General features: G+C 38.8%; 1 protein-coding gene across 3 annotated transcripts in view; it reads left to right on the top strand.

Annotated features, from left to right (window-relative positions):
- Positions 1–19,833, top strand: part of cadm3 (cell adhesion molecule 3) — a 173,154-nt gene that overhangs the window by 111,295 nt on the left and 42,026 nt on the right. For all 3 annotated transcript variants that reach the window (XM_087810642.1, XM_087810643.1, XM_087810641.1), the window contains exons 4-5: positions 11,254–11,406; positions 16,821–16,958. In XM_087810642.1, the coding sequence (XP_087666768.1) occupies positions 11,254–11,406; positions 16,821–16,958 (291 nt within the window). The remainder of the gene's footprint in view (positions 1–11,253; positions 11,407–16,820; positions 16,959–19,833) is intronic.

Genomic DNA, 19,833 nt, shown 5'->3' with positions numbered 1-19,833 from the left:
CACTCTTTCTCCTCACTCTTTCTCCTCACTCTTCCTCCTCACTCTTCCTCCTCACTCTTCCTCCTCACTCTTCCTCCTCACTCTTCCCTCTCACTCTTCCTCCTCACTCTTTCTCCTCACTCTTTCTCCTCACTCTTCCTCCTCACTCTTCCTCCTCACTCTTCCTCCTCACTCTTTCTCCTCACTCTTTCTCCTCACTCTTCCTCCTCACTCTTCCTCCTCACTCTTCCTCCTCACTCTTTCTCCTCACTCTTTCTCCTCACTCTTCCTCCTCACTCTTCCTCCTCACTCTTCCTCCTCACTCTTTCTCCTCACTCTTTCTCCTCACTCTTCCTCCTCACTCTTCCCTCTCACTCTTCTTCCTCACTCTTCCCCCTCACTCTTCCTCCTCACTCTTCCACCTACACTCTTCCTCCTCACTCTTTCTCCTCACTCTTTCTCCTCACTCTTCCTCCTCACTCTTCTTCCTCACTCTTCCCCCTCACTCTTCCTCCTCACTCTTCCACCTACACTCTTCCTCCTCACTCTTTCTCCTCACTCTTTCTCCTCACTCTTCCTCCTCACTCTTCTTCCTCACTCTTCCCCCTCACTCTTCCTCCTCACTCTTCCACCTACACTCTTCCTCACTCTTCCCCCTCACTCTTCCTCCTCACTCTTCCACCTACACTCTTCCTCACTCTTCCCCCTCACTATTCCCCCACACTCTTCCTCCTCACTCTTCCACCTCACTCTTCTTCTTCACTCTTCCTCCTCACTCTTCCACCTCACTCTTATTCTTCACTCTTCCTCCTCACTCTTCCCCCTCACTCTTCTTCTTCACTCTTCTTCTTCACTCTTCCTCCTCACTCTTCCCCCTCCCTCTTCCCCTCACTCTTCCTCCTCACTCTTCCTTCTCACTATTCCTCCTCACTCTTCCTCCTCACTCTTCCTCCTCCCTCTTCCTCCATACTCTTCCTCCTCACTCTTCCTCTTCACTCTTTCTCCTCACTCTTCCTCCTCGCTCTTCCTCCTCACTCTTCCTCCTCACTCTTCCTCCATACTCTTCCTCCTGACTCTTCCTCCTCACTCTTCCTCCATACTCTTCCTCCATACTCTTCCCCCTCACTCTTCCTCCTCACTCTTCCTCCATACTCTTTCTCCTCACTCTTTCTCCTCACTCTTCCTCCTCACTCTTCCCTCTCACTCTTCTTCCTTACTCTTCCCCCTCACTCTTCCTCCTCACTCTTTCTCCTCACTCTTTCTCCTCACTCTTCCTCCTCACTCTTCTTCCTTACTCTTCCCCCTCACTCTTCCTCCTCACTCTTCCCTCTCACTCTTCCCTCTCACTCTTCTTCTTCACTCTTCCTCCTCACTCTTCCTTCTCGCTCTTCCTCCTCACTCTTCTTCTTCACTCTTCCACCTCACTCTTCTTCTTCACTCTTCCTCCTCACTCTTTCTCCTCACTCTTTCTCCTCACTCTTTCTCCTCACTCTTCCTCCTCACTCTTCCCTCTCACTCTTCTTCCTTACTCTTCCCCCTCACTCTTCCTCCTCACTCTTTCTCCTCACTCTTTCTCCTCACTCTTCCTCCTCACTCTTCCTCCATACTCTTTCTCCTCACTCTTTCTCCTCACTCTTCCTCCTCACTCTTCCCTCTCACTCTTCTTCCTTACTCTTCCCCCTCACTCTTCCTCCTCACTCTTTCTCCTCACTCTTTCTCCTCACTCTTCCTCCTCACTCTTCTTCCTTACTCTTCCCCCTCACTCTTCCTCCTCACTCTTCCCTCTCACTCTTCCCTCTCACTCTTCTTCTTCACTCTTCCTCCTCACTCTTCCTTCTCGCTCTTCCTCCTCACTCTTCTTCTTCACTCTTCCACCTCACTCTTCTTCTTCACTCTTCCTCCTCACTCTTTCTCCTCACTCTTTCTCCTCACTCTTTCTCCTCACTCTTCCTCCTCACTCTTCCCTCTCACTCTTCTTCCTTACTCTTCCCCCTCACTCTTCCTCCTCACTCTTTCTCCTCACTCTTTCTCCTCACTCTTTCTCCTCACTCTTTCTCCTCACTCTTCCTCCTCACTCTTCCCTCTCACTCTTCTTCCTTACTCTTCCCCCTCACTCTTCCTCCATACTCTTTCTCCTCACTCTTTCTCCTCACTCTTCCTCCTCACTCTTCCCTCTCACTCTTCTTCCTTACTCTTCCCCCTCACTCTTCCTCCTCACTCTTTCTCCTCACTCTTTCTCCTCACTCTTCCTCCTCACTCTTCTTCCTTACTCTTCCCCCTCACTCTTCCTCCTCACTCTTCCCTCTCACTCTTCCCTCTCACTCTTCTTCTTCACTCTTCCTCCTCACTCTTCCTTCTCGCTCTTCCTCCTCACTCTTCTTCTTCACTCTTCCACCTCACTCTTCTTCTTCACTCTTCCTCCTCACTCTTCCTCCTCACTCTTCCTCACCGTCTGCCTCTCAAGTGCACTCAGACTCTCCGGGCGTCTCACTCTTCAGCAGATTTAAGAGACATCGACATTCGTGGAAGAGATTCCAGAGAAGATTCTGTTTTCAAATAATAACCCGAGACATCTAGTGAGAGAACATTCTTCTGCCGGATCTATCTCCGGTGCGAGTGCTGTGAACGGATCGATGCTTTAATACGATGATTCTCGCAGCAGTCAATTCTTCCAACATCTAAGGACTGTACACAAGTGGATCTTCATGCTCTTTTGTTGCCTAATATTTGGTACAAATCCATTCAAAAAATAAGTCTATTGTTCAGCTTTTTTCTTTTCTAGTTGAAGAAATTTCCATTTGATTCTTTTGCGAGGCTGAACAAAGTAATCCATTGCCATTATCTTAGGATTCTTATTTACTCTCTTAGTAGCTAAAGATGGCGACTATAGTCATTTGTAACTTATTTTGTCGAGCTTCGAATTTTTTTTATCAGGGTTGCCAAGTTTCCGAAAATGACAAGAGTGAGATGTTAGCGTCATTGCTCAAAAAAATCAATTGGGGTTTTTAGTGTTATCTTTGTCATGTGACTAAGATGGTAAAATATATAATGTTTAAACTTTTAGTTCAACGATCAGAATCGGTTCAAAGTCAAACCAATTTTACTCGTACAAGGAGAGAAAGATACAGAACCTTCTCATAGAATGTCCGATTTGACTCTGAAGCAGGAACTGTTTTGGCTGCATCTTTATAATCCATCCTAAGTTATTGATTATTGACATGCAAAAGACAAGAATACAGTTTACAACCAGAAAAATAGAATGAATAACAGATGATTAAATGAAGGGTTCAATTGGGTTTTTTAATGACAATGTCATCTGACTAAGATGGTAAAAATATGATGATTACATTTTTGATTAAGTCAAAATTGCAATGTTCTGATATCTTGTGGGATAGTAGTCTACGTTACATCTTAATTATTTATTTAAAGCTTGATCAACCCTTCATCTTTGATAATGACATATATTAGTCTGAGCTAAAATATTATGTTTTAACGATCAATGTCTCTAAAATGTTAATATCTTACATCCTAAACATGCCATTTTAAGTGATCGCAAACCTAAAAGTGGTTAAAATCTAAATCTAAATTTGTTTTAAACAATGAATAGATATGGAACGAGATAATTGAATAATAACGAAGATGAATAACTGAACAACAAACGTGCTTTTTACTGTATAAATAAAGGATAATAAGGCCGACGAAGCTGATTCAAGGCTCTTAATTTGAAAGCCAGAAGTTTATTTCCTACTTCTGAATAGCAAAGCTATGCAAGAATTTGGCTGCTTCTCGTTTAAAGTGTGGCTCACGACTAGAGAAACTCGAACTATGGACCGCCTGCGATTTTGGCACTGTTGTGTTAAACTGTGGTTTCTTCTGATTGGTTGATTTTGCTTCGTGGCTACTGTGGTTAGTTGTCTTACGCAAAAAGGACCAAATATTTTTCTAATGAAGGATAAATATAGAGTATTAATGTTGAATAGAAATGTCAAGTTTGGTGTGTGGTGTGAGAACGGTCACACACTTGGCAGTTGTGTGTTCACCTTTTGTCTATTTTTGTGGGGTTGTGTTACATGGTACGTGACGCTGAACTCTCCTCATAAGTGTTCTTACATCATTTTGATTTTTTGAAGTTGCTGGTTTTAAGCCAACACTCAACATTGTGATTGAACGTGGTTATTATAATAATGACACTATTGTGTTGCGGATGCAGTAGCAGACTTAGATCGGCACTTTACAGCAACAGTTGTGCAAGAACTCTTTGAAAAGAAGTATGAGGAAAATATATATTATGTCTTTTTCTTTCATTCAGTGTTGAGGCTTTATTTATAATTTTACTTTTACTTTTTTTTTAAATATTCTTTAATTTATATTAACCGTTATAAGATCATTTTTTAAGTATTTGACTAACTAAAGAGCTAAACAATTGGAATACAATAAACATAGTTGACTCTAGATAGTATATTCTGAAGAATGTAAACCCTTGTTTTTTTTTAGGAGGAATTATATTTGTTTATACATATATTATTATATATTATATTCGTTAAAATATGAAAGATCATAATGTATTTGAGGAAATGTATAAAAAAAATGTTTTAGGGGGGGGTTATTATTTTGTTGGGCTTCCTTTAGATAAATAAAAATTGTTTATGAAAAAAACGTTGTTTTCCGAGAGACATGGTTAAGTGTCTTTTTAGGAATTCAGAATAAGTATTTAACCGTGTTAAAAGCACATAAAAATCACTTAACATGACCCCCAAAAACCTCAAACTTCTTTTTGTGGATTCATAACCTGTACTCAGTCAAATATGTAGCTCCCTAGATTTTGTTTAAAAAACAACAACTAATCTAGCATTTCTCAAGCAACTCCCGACTTCACTTTACATTTTTAAAAAACGCAATTATCCTTCGCCTCATCAATAGTTGGGTTCGTCAAAAAGTGACGTTTATTCAGCGACTCGAGGGCGACTGGGAGAAATTGTGATTCACTCGTGTGCTTTAACGTCCTTTGACAACCAGACATCGTTCATTACACTCCAGCCTGACACTCATTTCTGAAGTCGGTGTGCGAGTTTGATTGGCAGACGGCTGGAATTACCGCAATACCCATGAGCCTCGACTGACAGCTCGTCTCAGTCCAGATTTTCCAACCGCCTTTTGTTTCGCAACAGGCGCTCATTTTGTAATTAAGAGCCATGCCTTAACAGCTGTGATTACCAGGTTTAAAAGACAAGCGTCCGTGTCTTGTCGTTAACGCAGTTTTAGCTCTTGAGCTTTGATTGAAAAAAGTCTCAGTGACCGGATCTAGTCAAGGCGGGGAACCTCAGTTCAAAGAAAAAAGAAAAACCTCAGACCATTTCAAGTCATTCTACACAACCGGTGTAAATTCTACTTCAGAACCTTATCTCTGTAAAAAATAATAAGTGAAAAAAATGGAAAGCTTTGAACTTAAAGAACAGACATCAGGGATCAGAATTGGTTTAAAATCGAAACTATTTTACTTGTACGAGGAGAGAGTAATACAGAACCTTCTCTCAGAATGTCCGATTTGACTCTGAAGCAGGAACTGTCGGTTGCATCTTTATACTCCATCATAAAAATATTGATTAACCAAATGATAAGATTACAGTTTACAACCACGAAAACACTAACTAGAATGAATAACAGATGGTCTTAAATGAAGCCTACAAAGGTTACTGTTATTCCTGATGGTTTATCTACAGTGTACATTAAACTCAAACTAAGGAATGCTTTACTTGTTAATACCTGTGGTTGAGCATATTTGATAACACTCAACACACTCTGGCTCAGTAACTGTCTATCATCTGCAAAAAGTATTTCCCCACATTAGCCATAGATCATTATTAACTTTAAATTCATGATTTTGTAAATTAAAGGTTTATTTTTAGAAAAGGGTGATACATTTCAACCCACTGCCGCTAGCCCCGTTAGCGACTAACTAAATTAGCAAGTATAGCATTTAGCTTTAAATTTCCTTTACTTAAAATTACCGTTGAAAAAATTGTAATCGTATCAATCGTGCTGGATCTGATGTCTGTGGTGTAGCTTAAGGAAACGGTGTCTTTGTAAAAGGCAGCAAGTGGTTCGGAGCGGTATGTAAAACTTTTATATGAGGAAAAAAAAAACTTTTATTTTAATTCTAAATAGTATCAGGAGCATCATTTACCTAACATTGCATTTTACCTTAAAAAAAAGTTTTTTGTATGAATATTTTTATTGTATTCTGATATATTTTTGGATAATATATAGTATATATTTTAATTTTAATGTGTAGTACAGTATGTTTGATCTATATACTTTCTGCTGGGATCATTCTAATTACCCTGCTATTGGTATAAAAAGTAAATATATTTTCTTATCTTAAGAATAACTATGTATTTTATACGGAGAAAACAAAATGTTGTGAAAAATGGCTGAAAAGATTCATATTTACGTTGACATTGAAAAACCTTACGATCCCTTCAGGGATTTCCTGGTTATTCCTACAGTCGATGTATTCTGTTTTCCCTGCCTCTTCCGAGCAAGGTCACTTTATTCATCTCCATGAGCGTCGCTCCACACACTCCTTCACTCGCCCTCCTCCTCTTGTCTTCCTCCTCTCCCCTGATGGATACTCATGGACGATATCTTGTAACGAAAGTGCATCGACCTGAACAACTGTGGGGAAAAATGGGGTTAGCTTGCGCCGCGCGAGACATGTAGCAGCTGCCGCCGCCACCGCCGTTTGACTCGCGCTTCCCTTTACGTTTCCTCGCGTCGTGATTAAAACGCATTAAAAGACGAGTCACCGGTTTTCCCTGTGAAGCTGCAAGAAGGGAAACAGATCAATGCAGCCAAAGAGATTCTAATTTACCTCCTTCATTTGAGGAGATGAAACATCGGGAACTTTGTTTTTTTCGCCCCATATTCCGAGGTGAGGGTTCAGCGAGTAGCAACAACAACATCTGATGAGCAGCGATAAACGGGGAGAAGCTTCTGTTCCTCAAAACATCAAAACAGAACTGTCGGATGAAAGTAGCGAGACTTCCTTCTATCCAGAATCCACCTCTTTCAGGGAATATCAAGGGTTTTTAATTGAGTTCTTAAGAGTCCTGCGTCTGCCCAGGGACCTCCTTCTATTTGAACCCGTCGCCTTCGCCGCAAGGGCCACTTTTTAATGCTTTATTTTAGAAGTGGTTCTACTCTGAGTCTCTCCTGGATGACGAAGCTTTTCTGTCTTACGATGTTGGTTGGTTAGCGTAGACCCGGTGAGGGCAATTAAATATCCACGGGGGCCACATTGTATTCTGTGGGCGTTTGAAGGGCCAATCGAACCAATAGAAAGGACAAACAAACCCTTTTTAAATAAGGTGTCATTATGCCCTTTATATATATATATATATATATATATATATATATATATATATACGTATATGAAAAATAAATGGTAAACAATAGCAATAAAAAATGAAATTTTGTTTTCTAAACATTTTTTTATTTTATTTCCTTCAAAATGTTTTTGAGGGGAAAAAAAACAATAAAGAGAAGGAAATGTGTGTTAAACAAACAGAAAATACATGTTATGGTGTGTTATATGGTGAAAGAAATCGTACAAAGTAAATAAAAAATACAATCGTTAGTTGGCGATCAAAGGAATTTCCAACATGATCATAATGTCACCTCATGAGGGCCACAGTCAAAGGGCCACACTTTTGGCCCAGGTCTGTCGTAGACAAAGAGACTTTTCACCGTCTTCCATTCAAAAAGTAGGTATCTCTTGGGGGTCTAAGGTTCATAGAAAGTCAAAATGGTGGATAACTAATGTGGAAAAGGAATAAAAGATTTCGACACCGCTATGTCTGGGTTCATTGGTCCAACATAGTCTTAACAGTAACTTTGGTTCATCAAAACGACATCTGAACCCCCAACACGTTACAAATTTTGTCCAGGTGAAATTCCGATACTATCACGTAAAAATGTGACAATTTTACATTGTGAAAAGAAGTTAGCAGAAAGAATTCCTGGACGATCTCTGATTTCAGATGATGGTAGTAAGCATTTGGGCCATATATGATACTTTCATGGCTGTCCTCGGCGTAGTACATTGTTTTAAATGTATCTTTGTGAGCGTTAAATTCATTTTTAATTGTCTTTTACTTCTAACTTGTTGTACAACCCGCTGTCAATGCATTGCGATCTAGCTAGGGGGCAGCATGGACCACTTTAGGACCCACTGCCAGATTAATCCGTAACAGGTGAAAATTCAAATCTATGTTATTAATCTTAAAAAAGGCGATTTACAAATTACCTTTACTTACTAACTTACTTACTTACTTACTTACTTATTCAAGAAATCTCCTTCCGGAAATTTGATTTCCAGTTCACAGCAGACAAAGTAGAACAAAGTGCAAATAAAAAGAACAAAGTGCAAATATATTCTTAGTGTGAAATTCTCATTTTATTTCTTGACTCATCTTGTGCAACTCTTTTGTATTACATATTATTATGATCATGCAAATTACGATTTTAAAGTCGAAACTATTTTACTTGTACAAGGAGAGAGTAATACAGAACCTTCTCATATAACGTCCAATTTGACTCTGAAAACAGGAACTGTTTCGGTTGCATCTTAATACTCCATCTTAAGTTATTGATTATCCAAACGAGAACCGAAAATCATGGTTTTAATTACATTCGGAATTTGTGATTTTCTTTTCCACGATTACGCCTTTTTTTACGAACTTGTTTTGTTAAATGTCGTCTTTTGAAATTCTCACTGAACAATTCTCTTAGTGATTCTAGTTTGCCGATTTTTACAATTTCCAGTTTTCCTATACTTTCAAATTTTTGAATTTATGGCGGTTCTAGAATCTATTGTTCCACTCAGATCCAACTTTTTCGGCACTTTGTCCCAGACTGGCGTCATCGTACAGACATCGGTTCTCTCTGAGAAACTGACGAGATAGGTGTGGACGAGGCATAAATATTAGTCAAAAAGTCTTTGACCTCAGTCTTTGATGATGTTTAATGTGGGTTTTACTCCCACTCTTTTATGTTCAGAGCCTCATTAATAACAGTCGTCCTCCCGTAAATCTGGAGAACGAGTTCACTTTCATCTGTGAAAAACGAGGAAACGTCCCGTCGCCGTAATTTGTCACTTCCCTGCCTCGCGCCGTACAAACGTCCTCCAGCTTCTTCAAAAGACGCCGGCACTTATGAATTCCAACAGAACGTCTCTTTAAGCATCTTCGGTGCGAACTTCCATCGGCTTCAGCGCCGTTAAGTGGTACGGAAATGTTTTGTGAAGCCAAGTTGTAAAAAAAAAAAAAATTAAAAATGGAGGAACGCCAGAATGCTAATTTTCCAGATGCTAGCTAGTTCATGGTGCGTTTGTTTGGTTCTCGACATGCTCTGATGTGACTTGTGAGTCTATTTGTTTGTAATTGTCATCACAAACAAAAGAGTTGTGTAATCGAGGCGAGTACAACGAGAATCCTTCCGCGGAACAAAACAAACATGAGTCGCTCGGACTGTTTGCCTATCAAAACAATATTAGCATTTTCAGTTTGTTAGCACTCGCGCCGCGTAGACTTTTCCAACATGACCAGAAGTGATTGTTGTTGTAAAGTCAATTATGTTATTTGTAAACGTCGTTAAAAAAAAGTTTTGTTATCATATATGCTATTGAGTTAGCATGCTAAGTCTCTCTGGCTTGAGATGTCCCTGTTTAACACCAGTGACATGCTTTATAAAAAGTATTTAAGAAAGAAAAGATTATTAAAATAAACATCATTAAACTGTTATTCTTCTGCATTATTAAGATGGAGTTTTTTTACATTAGTGTTTCCTTCAACATATTTTACATTTTTTTCATTATTTTTGAATTGTATTTAAAAGAAAATCTTGAACTAATGTGATATTTTCTTCTTTAATAAAGAATTATAAAGAATATATATTAATTGACTTTGTATATATTACTTGTAATGCTACTGATTATTTTCATAACAAAAAAATGAATCCTTAAAAAGGCCCACAAGTCAGCCTTTTTTTGTAACCTCATAAATCCTTTTCTTTTTAACTATTACTAGTAGAACAACAACTGATTTTAAAATTCAGAACATACTTATAGCATGTGTTGGTTTTTGAATATGTATTAAAATCTCATCGTTGCAGCAGCCGAACTATCAAGATGCTTATCTGTCAAGGGTTCAAAGTACTACTAGCAGGAGACGCAGTTGTAGTAAAAGTAGTTTTTTTTATTAAAGATAAATAGAAACAGCAGTAGTTGCTTGTGCAGTGAACGTAGTAGTTTAAGAAATAATTGTAGTACTGTATCTACTGTCAACAATGAAGAAATATTCATGGTTAAAGTTGTAGTCATATAAATAAAGTAGTCATATATATGAACACTAAAAGTAGAGGTTTTAATAAGTGAGTCATAGTAGTTTTTAATCAATAGTGACAGTAGTATCATTGCTGCTGATAGTAAAATTCGAATGTAGAAGTATATTTTAGTATCACTAGAATTGATACTTAAATAGTCATCGTTATAAGGAGTAGTAATTGAAGTAAAGGTAGAATATGAAGTAGTTGGTTTTGTACTAGAAGTACTAGCTGTATAAATATTAGTAGCGTGAAGGACAATAATTTACAAATTATTCATTAAATTAGTAATAGTAAAAACAGCTAAAAAATAGTTGAAGTGTTTCAGGAAGTAGTAAAAGTAGTAGAGGTGGTACAAGTACACGGACTGTCACGAGCAGAAAACTCAGCAGAGGTCAACACTGTCAACGAAACAAACGTTAGTTTCGTATCATTTCATCATCTTCATCATCATCATCATCATCATCAGCTTCCTCTCGTTCTTTTGACGGGTTTGAAGACAAAGACGTTTACGTCTCCTCTATGATCTCTCCTCCTCCTCCTCCTCCTCCTCCCTCGCTTCTATCACCCTCCATGTTGACATGTCTTATTTGTCTTGTCACTCACTCGCGCACATTCTTCACCTCCGTCTTCCCCCGCTCGCTCGCGCCCCGGCTATTTTTTGCCCATGATCTCAGCTCTCCTTCATCCCTCCTCCTCCTCCTCTTCCTCCACTTGCATCATCTCCTCTCTGAACTCCTCACCCGGCCCTCCTCCCTCCTTTATCATCTTATGTTTCCGTGGCAACTTTGTTTCCTTTCAAAACCAGAAGTTTTTTTGTTTTATTTTCTCCGATGCTTGTTGTCGTCAAGTTAAAAAAAACTGATCAGTAATCAATACTTGTCGTCTCCTCAGCTCTGAGGGACAACCGGATCCAGCTGCATCGCTCCACCCCGACCGAGCTCTCCATCACCATCGCCGAGGTGCAGCTGTCGGACGACGGCCAGTACACCTGCTCCATCTTCACCATGCCGGTCCGCATGGCCCACGCCATCGTCACCGTTCTGGGTGAGTCTCACGCCTCCTTCGCTCATGGGCTCCCCCTGCTGGTGAGGAGGATTCAATCTAAATGTTTCTGTCCCCCCTACAAAATCTGTCCCCCCCACTTCCTACGTGATGACGTCACACGCGGCATATGCGAACGTCTCTTTAAAATATTTTTTATGGGTTAAAGAAACGTCAACAGAACGTTTACATGATACTTTTGACCACATAAGACATTTATATTGACAATAAGACGATGTTCGTCAACATAATCACTTTCCGTTCTTTCATCTCCTGGTCTGACGATCATGTGACTTTGACACCAACAGGAAGTGTTCGCGCTACATGTGACGAAGCCGCTGATTGGCTGAAGCTGTTTTACTAATAATAAAGCACAACTGTAAAATGAAATACAAACATTCGAGATCCGAAATAATTTGCTTTTCAAATAAAAAAAAAAAGTTAGAATATTCCCCTTTCAATAACTTGTCTGTAGTTCGGATCATAAACACCTCAGTAATTATTTATGTTTCATTTAGATTTATTTAAAATCAATTAAATCAATTATTAAATGTACATATGCCCACTTTATTGAACTTTATTTTTATTTGTTTCATTTGTATAATGTATTCAATACAAAAAAAATATTGTGTATTTTTAAACACTACTGGCAATAAAAATGTTCTAATTTTCATATTATTGAGATTTGTTCTCTAAACATAATACTTAAATAATTACTGAGGTGTTTATGATCCGAACTGCACATAAGTTATTGACAGGGGAATATTGTAACATTTTTGTTATTTGAAAAGCAAATTATTTCGGAACTTGAATGTTTGTATTTCATTGTACAGTTGTGTGTTATTATTAGTAAAACAGCTTCAGCCAATCAGCGGCTTCGTCACATGTAGCGCGAACACATGTATCGTCAGACCAGGAAATGAAAGAACGGAAAGTGATTATGTTGACGAAGATCGTCTTTTTGTCAATATAAATGTTTTATGTGGTAAAAAGTCATCATGTAAACGTTCTGTTGACGTTTCTTCAACCCATAAAAAATATTTTAAAGAGACGTTCGCATATGCCGCGTGTGACGTCATCACGTAGGAAGTGGGGGGACCGATTTTTTAGGGGGGACCGAAATTCGTACCTACACCGTCCATCACACCTCTGTGAGGCTCCTCCCCCTCGCCTCCGTCACTCATGTTTGCGTCGCCGTGTTTGATTGACGGCTGTACAAATCAGGCTGGCTGCAGAGCTGCTCTAATTCCCGCTCACGCCTCCAGGATGTGTCAAAGTTAAATGGATCATTTGAAGCTTTCTGCATCTTTTTATTTATATTGCTCCTCAGCTGTCACCTCGCGCCTTCACTCCTCGCAACAACAAGAAAAAAAAAAGCGTCAGGTCTGAATGTTGTTGGCAGCTCGCACAAGTTCCAAACCGGAATGTGACACTTTTGAAGAGTTGAATCCAACGCTCAACGCCGCCATATTTTTTTTGAAGTTCCTGGAAAGTTGGACACAAGCGTGACTCTTGTGTTGTCCAGAGGAAACTCTTGCGTTCAAGACTTGACGGAAGTTTGTTGAGTTCAGGACTGATGACACAACAACCAACTACTGTTGTTGTTGAATACACAACTCCTGCACAAGTTATTGGCTCTTCCTTCCATGAGTACTGCTAGCTTTGGCTGCTGCTATATTTCGCCACTGCTAACTTTAACAACTGCTACCGTCAACCACTGCTAGCTTTAATAACTCCTAGCTTTATCAACAGCGAGCTTCAATAACTGCTAGCTTGAATAACTGCTAGCCTCATCAACAGCAAGCTTCAATAACGGCTAGCGTCAACCACTGCTAGCTTCAACCAATGCTAGCTTTAATAACTCCTAGCTTTATCAACAGCGAGCTTGAATAACTGCTAGCTTGAATAACTGCTAGCCTCATCAACAGCAAGCTTTAATAACCGCTAGCATCAACCAATGCTGGCTTTAATAACTCCTAGCTTTATCAACAGCGTGCTTCAATAACTGCTAGCATCAAATACCGCTAGCTTCAACTAGTGCTATTTTGAATAACTGCTAGCCTCATAAACAGAGAGCTTTACAAACTGCTAGCGTCAAATACTGCTAGCTCCAACTAGTGCTAGCTTGAATAACTGCTAGCTTCATTAACAGCGATCTTCCGTTACTGCTAGGGTCAACTATCGTTACCTCCAACCACAGCTAGCTTCATCAACAGCTAGCTTCATCAACAGCAAGCTTCAATAACTGCTAGCTTCATCAACAGCAAGCTTCAATAACTGCTAGCTTCATCAACAGCAAGCTTCAATAACTGCTAGCTTCATCAACAGCAAGCTTCAATAACTGCTAGCTTCATCAACAGCAAGCTTCAATAACTGCTAGCTTCATCAACAGCAAGCTTCAATAACTGCTAGAATCAACTACTGCTAGCTTCAACTACTGCTAGCTTGAATAACTGCTAGCCTCATCAACAGCGAACTTCAGTCACTGCTAGCGTCAACTAGTGCTAGCTCCAACCACTGCTAGCTTCATCAAACAACGAGCTTCAATAACTGCTAGAATCCACTACTGCTAGCTCCAACCGATGCTAGCTTCAATAACTTCTAGCTTCATCAACAGCAAGCTTTAATAACGGCTAGCTCAATCAACAAAAAACTATAACAACTGCTAGCTTCATCAACAGCAAGCTTTAATAACGGCTAGAATCAACTACTGCTAGCTCCAACCACTGTTAGCTTCAATAACTGCTAGCTCCTACCACTGCTAGCTTCAATAACTTCTAGCTTCTTCAACAGCAAGCTTGAATAACTGCTAGAATCAACCATTGCTAGCTTCATCAACAACGAGCTTGAATAACTGCTAGCTCCTACCACTGCAAGCTTCAATAACTGCTAGCATCTTCAACAGCAAGCTTCAATAACTGCTAGAATCAACTACAACTAGCTTCAACTACTGCTAGCTTGAATAACTGCTAGCCTCATCAACAGCGAGCTTCAGTCACTGCTAGAATCCACGAGCTTCAAAAACGGCTATCTCAATCAACACAAACCTATAATAACTGCTAGCTTCATCAACAGCAAGCTTCAGCTAATGCTAGCTTAAACTAGTGCTAGCTTCAGCGAATGCTAGCTTAAACTACTGCTAGCTTTAGCAAACTCTAGCTTCAACTTTTATACCTTCTACAATTACTGCTACTACTCATTTTCTTTTCATTTCAAACACTAAAACTGTATATTCTTTCCAACTATCTACTAAATGTACCAGTACTTTTTTTCTCTGGTGCTTCATGGTCATCTCGGCTTCAATCTGAAAAACATCAATCCTGGATGGATGTCGGCGGAGTCGCTCATCGACGAGCGGCCGCCGTTCAGATATCGATCCACTCAGATGTTGTTATGGTGAACTCGTGTGTGAGCCAAAACAGCAGGTATTACGGTAATGCATCAGGCTAATGGGCGAGTGCGTGTCACCGCAGGACCCGCGGGAGCTGCTGGTGCAGCGGCTCGTGTTTCTGAGCTCTCAGTGTTTCTCTAAATTGTTTCCTAAAAGTGCTGCACAACAACACGACGGCCTGCGGTTCACGATATTAAAATCAGAGTCCAGGACAACATGGAGTGTGTCAACACGACGGTCAATGACGAGCCATCGATCCCATGTTTCAAATACACAGAGGCGGACCACAGAAGGTCATGTGACAGCGAACCACAGAAGGTCATGTGACCCCAGCATAAGCTCACAGATGGAAAATCTATATGTTGTGTAGAATTGTTTTTGTATATTTCATATTAATATAAATAAATGGATATTGGATTTTTTCTAATAGAAATGTATGTAATTTCCAAAATTACAATTTAATTATTTATATATATATATATTTCCTCTTATTAACATTGGATTTAAACTAATGATATTGGTCAAAATTAATATCTTACTATTTCAGATGAAACTTCCTTTTCAACTTTTTTTTAATTTTTTTAATTAAAAACATTTTGTTTTGTGTTCAAACGAAATTTTATATTTAAAACATTTTTTTTTAATTGTATGTACTATGTACAATTTCCGTTTTTCATTTGATATTAATGTTTTTTATTTATTTATTATAAATCGTTATAATTAATACATTGTATTATGTATATATATTTAGTAGTTTAGTAGTAACTGCTAATATTAGTCAAAATGAATATGTCATTATTCAAGATTAAACTTTTATTTACGGGACTTTTTTATCTGTAAATTTGGATGAAAATGTATATATTATGTAGAGTTTGTATTTTTATTTTATTTTATATTTAAATTAATAAATGGATATGGGATTTTTTATTATAAATGATTATGACTTAAAAATAGAATAGTATAATTTGTATTCATTCATTTGATTTTTAAAAATCAATAAATCAATAAGGGCTATAATTTATTATCTTTATTTATATTTTCCTCATATAAATTTGATCTAAAATGCTAATATTGGTCAAAATTGGTAAAAAGTCTTATTTTACAAAATGCATTTTATATTATTTCTGTTTTGTTATTTACTCCTATTTTTTCAATAAAAAATACTTTTTTTCTTCATACATCTTTTAACATTTAACTTCTTCTCTCAGCCCTTTGTAAAGGTGAACATAATCTAATGTTAATATATGTTATATTTATGTTTTGTATAGTCTTCCCATCAACTTTTGTTTCCAATGTATTGTCTTTTTTAATATTACATTTACATTTTGAATTGTTTAACAACCTGTACTGCTTGAATTTCTAGAAGTTCTTTCATATTTGATTTTTATGTATTTAAGTGTTTTATGTCGTTCAGTGTTGACCGACGATCACGAGCGACGAAAACCTCACCGCTTTCCCAGTCGTCCTGCTTCTGTCGTTATTTTTGATCCGCGGCAATTGACAGTTGTGACACTTTGGTTTCAATATTTCATGACCCCGGGGGGGAAGGCAGCGTTAAAAATGCATGCTGGGGAAACTCACCGGGGGAAAACCGGGCGAGTCGAGCTCCGGGTTTTTCAGTTTTGACACGTTGACGGACGCGGTGGTTTCACTTCTGTTTTTTATTTAAACTCCTGTAAGCATCGGACGACGCTTCATCTCCTAGAGTGGAATAATTCACCGGCGCTTGATTCTCCCTCCCGTGCAGCCGGCGGGTCTCGACAGGAGCCCGTCCTGGACCTGCAGGATTATACCCGCATTAATATTCCATGCTGCCTCGCTGACAAGAGCTTCCACGCTCACATGCGGCTCCATTAAAAATTGACCACGTTTACGTGTTCTCGGATCCGAAAACCTCGGCTGAAATGGAATCAAACCGTTCAAGGACGAGGAGGAGACGATCGGCCCGGATTCATTAGATCCATAGAAGTGTTTGCTGGAAGTCCTGCTGCATTCACGCTCTCCCTCTCTTCCTTCCTCTCTTCAGGAGTTCCCAGCAAACCTCAGATCTCGGGCTTCGAGGAACCCGTGCGGGAGGGCGAGACGGTCACCCTGACCTGCACCAGCACCGGCAGCAAACCCCCGGCGAGCCTGCGCTGGTACCGAGGAGACGTGGAGCTGGAAGGTGAGCAGGACCTGCTGGGATTTTTGTGCTTGTGTCTGATAAAGGTGTGTTGAGGGGGGCTGACCTTATGACCTTTGAGGTCAAGGCCAACAAGATTCTTGTTTTATCAGTTTTCAGGTTTTTTAGGCTCCATGTGAAATAGATGCCTCCTATGAAAAAACCCTAAAGTAATTTGTTATTTGTACTCATATCTTGAAAGCCCCACGTAAAATTAAAATAGAAAGAAAATATTCATTTAAAATGTAAAGTACTACTCGGTATTGAGTTAAATAAGTAGTTGGATAGACTTGCTAAATTAGCTTTGCACCCTGTAGCACCTGATGGATAGAAATGTTAGCATACGTTTTCTTTTTCAACTATATTCAAGGAAATTAAAACTGAATGCTAAGCTTTCTAGCTTAGCTATTTCGCTAATAGTTCTAGCTGCAGTGAGGTAATATTTATCAACCCTGAACACTCAATTTTTTGCAGATTCGAATGTATACCATGAAATGACACCGCTAATGCTATGCTTGCTAACGTAATTATTCCATTAGAATAATAGCTACAGTATGTCCTCTAACACAAAACCCCGTAACACGTTTAGTATCTGTTGAGGATTAGAATATAAACAGGGAAATAACAAAGCTAATCCTATACTTTCTAACTTATTTATTTGCTAAACAATCTATTGAAACAATGAAATTAAAAGCTAATGCCAACAGTGCTAGTATCTAGCCAGTAGCTATTAGTATTTTTGTATCTGTTGACGATCGAAAAATAAACAATGAAATAACAAAGCTAATGCTATACTTGCTAACTTAATTATTTGCTAAAAGTACTAGCTGCAGTAACATTACATTTTCCAACCTGTAACACATTTAGAAACGGTTGAGGATTAGAATATAAACAATGAAATAACAAAGCTAATGCTATAATAGCTATCTTAAATATGAGCTACGACTACAAGCTGTAGTGAAGTTAACATTTATCTACGTGTATCTTGTATCTGTTGAAGATTAGAACGTTTACAATTACATAACAAAGCTAATGCTATACTTGCTAATTTAATACTTGCAAACAGTGCTAGCTGCAATTAAGTAAAATCTACCAACCTGTATCACTTTTTGTATTTTTGTATTTATCTTTTATTAGAATGTAAATAATAAAACAAAACTAATGCTAATTTAGTTATTCTCTAAAAGTACTAGCTGCAGTGAGGTTACAGTTAACACTTTTTGTATTTTTTTTTAATCTGTCTATTATTAGAATGTAAATAACTAAATAACAAGACTAATGCTATATTTGCTAACTTTATTATTCGCTAACAGTACAAGCTGCACTGAGATAAAATCTCCTACCCCGTAACGCATTTTTATCTGTTGATGATCAGAAAATAAACAATGAAAAAGCAAAGCTAATGCTATAATTGCTAACTTAAATATTAGCTACGAGTACAAGCTGTAGTGAAGTTAACATGTATCTCCCTGTAACACTTTTTGTATTTTTGTTAATATTAAAATGATATAGCAAAGCTAATGCTACGCTTGCTAACTTGATTATTTACTAACAATACTAGCTGCCGTGCGCTAAAATAAACCACCCCTGGTACACGTGGCTCCGCCCCCTTCCCTTCCAGCGCAGTAAAGTTTCTAACCATTAATAATAATTGACCCGATAATAATATTAATAAAAATAATATTAATAAATAATAATAATAAATAATTATAATATTAATAAAAATAATAATGATTGACACTTCCAGCGCAGTACAGTTTCTAGCCATTAATAATCATCGTCAAACGTGTGCGAGCAAAGCAGTCGCCGCCGCTCGTCCTCATGGGTAAAACTTTTGTCGAATTTCAACGTCTACTTTTCCCTCTCTTCGACTCGTGTTTCTGTGACTAATGGTGTGGGAGTAACAAGGATTATCGTGTTCTAAGAAAATGTTGGACTGGTTAAAAAAAAACATCAAGTTATGCTCCGTTAAATCAGCATCTCTGTTTACAGCTCTTTGATGAGTGTGTTTTCTGAGGAGGCAAAAAACACACCGACCGCATCCTTACACTTCCTTCACGTCCTTTATATCGCAGCGTCCGTATGTACACAATCCACGCTTGTCTACACCCTGTGTGTGTGTGTGTGTGTGTGTGTGTGTGGCTGCTGAGCCGCGACACAGCGACAGTGTGGGCTGAACCTAACCGAGGGATAACAACACAATCCAGCTATAAAAGTCAGGGCGGTGGGAGAGGATGAAGGGATGAGGCGGAACAGAGAGACGACGACACTCTGAGCTCTGAGCGAAGGTCGAGCTCGCGTCGCTGATAAACGTCGGCGAGGAAGCCGAGGATGAGGCCGTGTCATCCACGGGAAACGAATGAAAAAGGTTTCTTTGAGTAGGAGGACTCCTGATTCTTGTGACTCTCACCGACTGTGGGGTCAAGAGTCACTCACTGGCAACGAGCTACATTGACACCGCTTTCTTGTTAGGGTTAAAGGTCAGGTATAGCTAACTTCCTGTTTTCAGGGTTGACAGTGACTTAAAGGTCAAGCGTATTGACACCACTTCCTGTTTGATTCTCCTTTAGGATCCAAGGTCATTTGTAGCATCAATATATATTAACACAACTTCCTGTTTGTAGCTCCCTCAGGGTCAAAGGCCACTTATAGCTTCAAGCTACATTGAAACCAATTGCTGTTTGTAGCTTCCTCCTCACTCGTTCCTGCAAATAGTTTACTGCAGCATGTTACTGACCAAGTAATTAATTCCACCACTTGTTACTGCAGAAACTAACATAGTTACTGTAACATATGTTACTGTCAAAGTAATCATTTACAACACTCATAACAGCAAAAACTAACATAGTTACTGTTACATGTTACTGTCAAAGTAATC

The sequence above is a fragment of the Callionymus lyra genome, chromosome 16 (genome assembly GCF_982586985.1).
Source record: "Callionymus lyra chromosome 16, fCalLyr1.hap1.1, whole genome shotgun sequence".
In the NCBI taxonomy this organism is placed as follows: Eukaryota; Metazoa; Chordata; class Actinopteri; order Syngnathiformes; family Callionymidae; genus Callionymus; species Callionymus lyra.
Note: the sequence above shows the minus strand (reverse complement) of the source record. Positions and strands in the feature narration are given on the sequence as shown.